Here is a 9,782-nt window from a genome sequence, read left to right as displayed (position 1 = left end):
ATCTTTTGTTATAAAAATGAGCTTGGAAAGTAAACACTGGATGAATTAATGTCAAGTGAACCCTTTGATGATATTCTTGAAAGAAAGATGAAAGGGTCACTAAGTTATTTGTGCAAGGTCCCTTTGCTCTTTACGTGACTTTTTGTTTCTTAGAAGTATCTTGGTGTCTAAACTTTCCATTGCAGCAACACCAATAGAATGTTGTTGATGCCAAGGTCTCCACCCAATAATGGAAGTCATTAATCTGGAAAATGTTGACAATGCTAATAAGTGTGACCAACTTTATCACATGCCCATAGTAGACATCATAGCCACGACCACATCCTCGGCCTTGTCTTTGAACTTGAGCAGTAGTACCATCAACTTCCATTGGAATAGAATTATTTCCCATAAGAAGTAGAGCTAAAAAATATGCAACAAAAAGTGGAAGAGGCGACATCTCATAATGTTATGCCAAATAAAGAGCATTGTCAAGGGTGGCGGGAGCAAATGCATGCACAAGGTCTGCAAGATCTTGACAAATGTTAGCCACAACATTCCTAACTTTATCTCCTTAGACATATTTGGCTTCGCACAAAGCAAGAGGCTTTGGAAATAAATATCAAATTGCATCACTGACTCAGATGGCCCTTGATAAAGACAATGCAAAGGCATTATCACAATCGTTGGTATATCTAAATGCACACTTGAAATATTTGGGAGAATGCTTCAATCCTCATGAGTGGTTGCAATTAAACTATTGTACCATTGTAGCACCATCTTTTAGAGACACATGAGAAACTCACACAAACATTGAGCATCATCCTAAGAATGATATGTGGCAATCATTATAAAGTGATCAAACTAATAGTACATATCATCCCCAAGATTCCCACAAAAGAACTTCGGCTCAAAGCAAGGATTGGCACCAAGAGCAAGAGGAGCTGTACCACGTGCCATGAATGCTGCCATCAACTGAGTTTGATTGCTCAATTGCAATCACATAGCATTGAGCAATTGCACCAACTGCTACTCCAAAGTCAAAGGAGGAGCAAACTACTACTTTGCTATAAAGATGAATGAAAAGGAAAGAGCAAAAAAAATAAAAATAAAGAAAGCTAAAAGAAAGGGAAGATATAAACAATACAAAAGCTAGATCTATAATAGAATCCTAAATTTAAACACTTCTCAAAGACAATCAAAATTACCCCTCAACTCCACCAATGTGAGTGCATGGAATATGGATAAATTATATACATGAGTGAGTGGTTTGGATTGAAACCAATCCAATAGTTACCAAAATCCCATTATGCTAATATTAGTATATGGTATCATAATTGTACACTTCAACCTCACAAGACTAATTTGAATAAATAATAACCATTAGATGGTAAAATACTTTAGAATATCAAAGCATAATTTATGTATATCCACTACCACCCCACTCCCCTTATAAGTTTGCTTAAGAAAACAAAAAATGTATTTATTGGCTATTATTCTAATATGTTAATTGCTACTAAAATTAGATTTGATAGATTACAATATTATTTCCTTTAGGTAAATATTTGAAAGCTTTGCATATTGAATTTTATGTTTTATTTGTACAAGCTCGATAGAGAGCTCTTTTCGACTCATCTCTGGATGCATAAGTTTATATACATTTTTCTTAATCTTCATCAAAGGTTAGAAACCAAAACAATAAAACAAGCTTTTAAAATGAAGGAAAAATATTAAAGGTTATTAAATCATGGAATACTATCATTTAATACCAAACAAGTGTTAAAAGATCATTGTTATAATGTTGTCAAATATTATCCTCACTCAAGTGTACTAAAAAATGAAGTTTCTCCATATCATGGACAAAATTTATTTTTGGATAGCAAACTGTCTAAGCTTTCAAATATGACAAAATAAGAGCAAATTTACTTATTGATCTTTTAGTAGGCCAATACAAGTTTATTAACATCTATAGTCCTTTCTGCATAGACATGGTTAACTAGAACATTAATATCATTACGAAATTAATTATTAATACACTTCATTTAAGCCATATAAACATTTTTTGGGAGATATAAATTTTTTTTAGAAGATACCAATTATTGTACTATATCTAGCAGCCATTAAAGTTGTACATCCCTTTCAATGATATTAATATTTTAGCCAGTCATCCTAAACACTTAAAATTAATAATCTTCATAGTGTTTTGAATACAATGTTTTGAATCTAATCACCCATAGATAGTGCTAGTTAATTAATATTTATGTTATGTAAGATATAATATTATTTTTCACAATGATATAGACAAGTTACATTCTCATCAATATCATATATATTTTAGATTCATTACAGTAACTTTAAAGAGTATAAAAAAGCTTTACCATATTAAATATGTTGTACTATATTAATCTATGAATAGATGATTCCTCATCTATAAACTTATTTTATGTTATGTAAGAACTTAAACTGAAGGCATGTGTTCTAAATGTCATTAAGTAGTGTGTGCGCTTATGGATAAAACTCAACTTGTACTAATAATTGAATCTATGTCATTAATGAATTATTATAACTAACACTAAAGATTTAACAACATAATGACACTTCACACATATTGATAGTCAGATCATTTATATATCATACAAGAACAAATCATTATTGCCATCATCACTGATTATTAGATTTCATACAAGAATAGATCATTTATATATCATACAAGAATATCATTATTGCCATCATCACTGACTATTAGACTTCACATGTTAAAAACCCTTCCTTGGATCTACGTATGTGCATGCATCATACATCATAATACTATAAACTCCTAAATTTAAATTTTCTGAGAGGTCATCCAGCCCAATATTATTTAAACCCAATAACGCTTAACCCCAAATATCCCAAAACCTTTAATTGATTGGAAAAAGGGGTGCATTCTTGTATATGAGCCCTTTCCCTTTATATTTGAACCCTTATGAATCGTCTCTTGAGTTATTTCCTTTAGTTACTTATAATCCACCAAAGCAAATTAAACTTGTCAGATATAAATCAATATATAATGCGATTCCCCTAATCAACTAACAGAGTTAGACCCAAAACCCCTTTGATATCAAATGTATACCCCTGAATTTGAACTTCTTAGAAAGTCACCTAACTTTGTATTATTCAAACTCAAGGACAGTTAACCTTAAATATCCCAAAACCCATAATTGATTGAAAAAGGGGTGCACTCATGTTCATGGGCCCTTTTCCTCTATATTTGAACCTTTATAGATCGTTTCTTGAGTTGTTCCCTTTGGTTGCTTACAAATACATGACAATAATATTATAATTGTCACATATACATATATATTATATATGTTGTAGTATTTAAATTCATTTTTTATGTTGTTAACATTCTTCTTATTTTTACCTTAAATTTCAATTTATGTTTCATTATGAATTTTTACAAGGAGCACAAAGAGAGAGATAAAGAACTCAAAACCTAAAGAAAATAATAGAGAGGTTTCTTCTACATTTTTAAAATCACCCATTACTTTTATTCTTTTAAAACTTATTTTTAAAAGGTTTTATATTGGTCTATTTCTTTGGAGGTTGTGATTCACAACAATACTAGTATGATTGCATTCTTGGAGTGTTTTTTTGTGTGGGTGAGGGCAGGTAATAATAGAATTTGTAGAATTCCAAGTCCAAGTAAATTTCAGTTTTTTTAATCTTCAATAAAAGTGTCAAAAATGCAATTTGGCTAAAATGAATGTGAAGCAAGAATTATTTGTCATCCTCTCTTCCTCTTCCAATTCATCAACCCTAAATTCACTAACTCCATCTTCAGTAATATTCAAAACTATTAATAACATTTTCTAATTTTCCCACCTCTTAGTCAATGTGCAGTTTTTTTTATATAAACCCAAAAGGAAAGTTCTATCCTCCTATAATGGCAACATCTTCTTCAAATTACCATCTTTTATTAGTAACTTTGGTTCCAAACAAATGGATAGTAAGTAAGATATCCATAAATAATCCAAGATTAAGACCACACACTTCTAACATTTTAAAGGTATAATGTCTATGGTTCACTGTGGTAGGCATTTGGATTGTATGGATAAAATATACAATTGAAATCTTTACAAAAATTCATGTTTTTCAAAAAGTTTGTAATCAATTTTCCTACTTATGATACAATTATTGTTAAATTCAAGTGTTGATTCCATGGAAATGCTACTTTATGCCGTGTCAGTTGTGAAGTTAAAATATACTACTTTCTTCCTTGGGATAGAGTGGCTAGAAGAACCATAGTGCATGTTAGTACATACATGTATCTAATGCCAAAAGGGATACAAAGTAGTTTTATCAACTATTTCAAAGATGTTATGTAAGAAGAGATTACAAAAAACTCATTTGCAACTCTGAAATATGTTTAGAAAACTATGCTTAAAGAGCCCCCTACTTAATTTGGACTACCAAAAGACTCAATTAGACAAAGTTAATTTGTGGGATTTACTACAAAGTGTATAATCTACTACTAGTCTAAGGAGGTATATATGCAATATTTCATATATTACATTAATATCACATTATCTTATTTATGATAAAATCTTGGATATGTGAATCTTGAAAGTGGAAGTTGTAGAAAAAAATTGATTCCATCTGTATCAACCAAAAACCTAGGCTCAAGGGACTCCAGCCTTGAACCTAGGGCTGCATCAGAGCCATAGATTAAATTATGCACAACATATAGTATATGCTAGCAGTTAGAACTGCTAGCCTTTCAAAGGGGGGAATCCTAATTGTGAATCCCTATCTCCATTCCATCATTTTTTTTATCAATACACAACATTCTCTTACTCATGCTTCTTCTTAGCCCTTGGAGATCGGGCCCTTTTCTCTTTTATTTTCTTACTAACAGTAGATTTCCAGCGAAGAGAAGTTTTCACACCTCTTCATTTGGCGACCATGGCTTCTGAATTCCCCTTCAGGTTTACAAATTCTTCTATTTTTTCTCCATTCTCTGTGCGCAGATAGCAAGAACGATCCAGAAATCTACCCATCTCACCCAAATTCGCCCAAATTACGCTCTAATTCGTACATTCGCCCAAATTCAACAAGCAAATGCCACTGCCAACATGGATCAACGGCGTCCAAGCGGTTGCTGCCCAATGCAGTAAAGACAGACACTTTCTAGAGGAGATCTTTGAAGAATCTGAAAGATCTCTCTCAAGATCTCTAAGTCCAATCACCGACAAAGAACACCAACAACCCTCTTTGACAAGAAACTCCAATCTACCAGCACCTTCATCAGCAGACGCCCTCAACAGCTTCATTGGCAAACTCCATCTTCGAGCACAAGACCACCCACTCCAAGCTCGAGACCTCAACCAGCGCGCTCGACACAAACCGACACCACTGCCGAAACGAACCCATCTTCCATGCAGTTGTCGACCCGGCAATCCTAGTGCTCTGACACGATTCCAGTTCCTGCACCCAGTCCCAATATTGAAGCACATCCTCAGAACCTACACCAACGACGAACCCATCACTTTGTTACCCGGTATCGGACAACTTGTCGAGGGACAACTTCACAACGCACCACCGATTTTTCAACAACCCCTCCAACAAAGTCAGCAGCTCAGCACCGAAACAACAGTCCGAACTTGGTTCAAAATCAACACGTTCGCTGCAACAACTCTTGCCAATCACGCCATCGCCCAATCCTGACTTGAACAACTCGACAACATTATCGAAGAAATCATTCCAGACAAACCCGAATATCCGAAACTCTTCATCGAACTCCATCTCGGCACCAGCAAGTGGAAGACCAGTTTGCATACTACACCAGCACACTCGACCCAACACAACTTGGCTGAACACAACCCAACCCAACACACACCACTGTTGATATTTGCACTGAAAAGAAAGAACAAGCTCACAACAACTTTATCAACAATTGGCCCGCCGACAGTCTTCCCAAAGTTCTACCCGAACTGCATGATTGACTGCAAACACAAATCTGACACCGACAACTAGTAGAAGGATGCATGTATCCAAAACCACAAAGAACATCCAGCAAGTCGGAAGAAGACCGACAACAGCTTATCTGACGTTTAGATAGAGATTTGAAGAATTTAGAAACAAAGAGAAAGAAAGACCAAGTGAAGTTGAATCAAGTTGTTAGACCCTCCAAGAGAGAGAATTACATCCGACACGAATTATTACCGCGAGCTAACTCCGACGAACCAGTATCGGACATCGCAAAGAATACGACGACTACACAACACCACCGGACACACCACTGGCAGCACCCTCGACGGCACCCACCAAAGTGCCCAAGCCTGAATCAACACCCTTGACAGCACCCACCCAAGTGCCCGAGCCTGAATCAACACCCTCGACGGTACCCACCGAAGTGCCCAAGCCCGAGCCCGACCAAACATTTGAGCAGTCGACATAGACTACGCCTGAGAAACAAAACATTTTTCAAGCATTTTTCAACCACTTCAAAGGTACATTCACCAACCCCATCTACAGTGACGACGAACGACCAAGTTTCCCACCCAGCTTCACAGACTTCACCAGACCAGCACCATTTTCGCCATACCAACCGATCTTCACAACACCAATATATCCCACATTTGCTTCCAACATCTACCGAAGCCCGCTATCAGCAAGACCTTTCGAACATGCTTTCGACTTCAACGTGCCAACGAGACAACAACTCAACTTCACCAATTACAGTCGCACTCCAATATACCCAGTCAATAGCAGTAAAGACAAACAACCCGAATTGTCCAATAGTCAAGCACTCACTGAAAAAGTCAACAACTCACACCGAGCTGCCGAACAGCTACAATCATCCAACAACAACGAGATTGACGAACCAATCATCGACGACAATCTTCTACAGCAACCACAATCACCACACAACTATACGTTTGAAGAATTCTTTGACAATTTAGAAATACAACCCCAACCAACACAACATAACTCCGACAAGTACGTCAACAACAAGTTCGAGCACCATCTTCTGAAAATCAACACCGGCAAGCAACTTGACACCGACGATGACGTTGACGACACACCCAAAAACAGTCCCAACATAGAAGAAAAAACAGATGAGAGTCCACTAAACAACAACAACAATTCACCACCTTCCTCCTACACCGACTTTGCCATCGACCCCGACAACCCCTTGCTCCAAATCACCTTCGGACTCCATGGTGAGAACCCAACAACACAACCTCGACAATACTGACATTACTACCAACAGCAAATGGCAGTCACTACCGCCGTCGCCAATATACCTGTCGGAAGACACGTCTCCTATCCACTATTTCATGGTCTGAAGTTAGAAGATGCCGAGAAACATGTTGAACAGTTCCGAGAAGCAATTCGAATCAACAGCCAGAGGGCTGAACTCCCATAGTACTTCCAATGTACCCTTCGAAAGAGAGCCAACGAATGGGCTCAAACGCTTCCTCAAAATACAAGTTTCAATGACCTCACACTCAAACTCATAGACCGATTCAAGTCTTCCCTCACTCAAAGCCAACGACTTCACAAGATCCAAAAACTCAAGCAGAAGTCTGGTCAATCCATCGACGACTACACTCAAACCTTCACTCAACATGCCAGCAAATGCGGCAACAATGCCACTGAAACATTACTTTACCAATGGTACATGCAAGGCCTCTGACGATCCCTCCGAGAAGCGGCAACACACATCAACATTGCCACTTACCTCGAACTCGCAAGAGCCCTTCAAGATGTTCAAGCTCGATGAATGACAGCACAAGTAGATGACACGGATAACTCAGATTTTGATAGCAATTCCGACGACGACTCCGATGATGAACTCGGAGAGAGCACCAAGTCAAAACTTCGGAAACTCAGGAAAACAATCGACAAGCTCAAGGGAAAAGCCAAGGTCGACATCAAAGAATTTCGATCTGGAATTTGGTGTACTAAATGCAAGAACAAAGGACATCCAGCAAGTGACTGCAAACTCCAAATTTCCAAATGCCAGATCTGTGCCAAAGAAGGTCATGATGCCAAGACTTGCAGATTTTGAAATTCTCCAGAAATTTGACAAGTCTCGAACTATCCCCGACAGTAGTTTCGACAACCATATCCAAATCAATACTTCGACAATTACCAGGCACCACCTCTGACAAACTGGAGACCGCCGAGAAACAACTTCCAACACCAGAGTCGACAATGGAATGATCAACCTCGCTACAACAACTACAACGATTGACAATACCCGCCGAACTGGAACTACCCAGCAAACTGCGACAACTACAACCAAGGATACCAACAATACCCAAGATACCAGAACTGAAGATACCAAGGCCAAAGTTATCAAGACCAGGGCTACCAAGGCAACTACAACAATTGACCATGGCAACCTCAACTTCAAAACCAAGGCGGTCCACCGAGACTTGGTCTGCCGCCTCCTCGACAACAAGATTAGAACCACCAACAACAAGGATGGTCGAGACCGACGAACTACCTTATGCCAACAATGATGACTCAGATCCTCAAGTCATGGCAGTACAAACTCGAGCACAAATTCGAGTAGAAAAACAACAACAATTGGACAGAGATTCCAGAGATAGTGAAGAGAAAGGCCCTGAGAGCCCAACAAAACTCCGGGAATGGAAAAAGAAGCAGAAGTTAGCCACCAAGATACAACGGCAACTCGCTCTACAACCACCTGAATTAGTGATTTTAGACTCCAACAATGAAGCTCAACCATCACCAGCTCGACAACAATGCCAAGACTCAATACCAGAAAACCGACAGACAAATTGTCCAACATCGACATAGACACCAGAACACAATTCGGCAAACTTCGACGAAATCCAAGAAGTAGCAGAGACTATCCTCAACCAAAATATTCAGATCACCGTCGGCCAACTGCTGAAGATTACACCCTACCTCACCAAACAGCTCACTGATCTGACATCTGCACCAACCAACACTTTGACAGACTTGTCCATACTCAACTTGACACAAACAGCTGTTGACACATTTCGAATTGAGATTCAACCGGGCGATTGTGACAATAATGTTCCGACAATCGAACTACGGCTCAACAAACACCTTGGTCGAGGAGCCATAATTGATGGCGGCTCCAGCATTAATATTATTGAAGACAGTCTTGTTCAACAACTCAACATCAGCCCAGTCCACCCAACACCTTTCAATGTCCAAATGGCCGACCATCGATCTGTTCAACCCAAAGGCATCATCCGAAAAGTCAACACCACCATTCAAGGTGTCAAAATACCAGTCAACTATGTCCTCAAACTACTGGAGCAGACCGACGGATACTCGATTCTCCTCGGTCAACCTTGGCTCCGAACTGCCCAAGTTTATCAAGATTGGCCCAATGACAATCTTATCCTTCGAGGACCGGACGGACTGACAAGCGTGTCGACAAAAGCGACCAAATCGCTGTCCAGCCACAACCGACCTATTGACTTGGAAGAATATAATCTCGAAGATGGCCTCGACGACTATGAAGAACAACAAATTCTCAAAGCCTACCCTGATCTCAAACCTTTGGCCGAGATCGACCTGTTTCGAATCGTCGCCGACTTCCAACGAGAATGACCCCCGATTACATCAACACTGAAAAATCCAGTCACTCAAGATACAAAACTCGAAGTGCCACCGGCATTCACAGTCAACAACCACAACAAAGTTGCCTACATTCCGTCCATTCCAGCCGACCAAAAACTCGAAAAATTCAGCCTTGCCGACGACGGCAATGAACACTACATTGTACTTGCCACCGACATCTCGGCAAGTTT

The 9,782-nt window shown here is 38.7% G+C and overlaps 1 protein-coding gene across 1 annotated transcript; it reads left to right on the top strand.

Moving 5' to 3' along the window:
• The first annotated feature begins 8,454 nt into the window (after positions 1–8,454).
• On the top strand, positions 8,455–9,582 carry LOC112346308. Its single transcript, XM_024674959.1, has 2 exons — positions 8,455–8,688; positions 8,794–9,582. The coding sequence occupies exons 1-2, from the start codon at positions 8,455–8,457 to the stop codon at positions 9,580–9,582; spliced, it is 1,023 nt and encodes a 340-aa protein (XP_024530727.1).
• The last annotated feature ends 200 nt before the right edge of the window (positions 9,583–9,782 follow it).

Source organism: Selaginella moellendorffii, unplaced genomic scaffold, assembly GCF_000143415.4.
Source record: "Selaginella moellendorffii unplaced genomic scaffold, v1.0 SELMOscaffold_13, whole genome shotgun sequence".
Taxonomy (NCBI): domain Eukaryota; kingdom Viridiplantae; phylum Streptophyta; class Lycopodiopsida; order Selaginellales; family Selaginellaceae; genus Selaginella; species Selaginella moellendorffii.
This window is presented reverse-complemented; position numbering and strand designations above follow the sequence as displayed.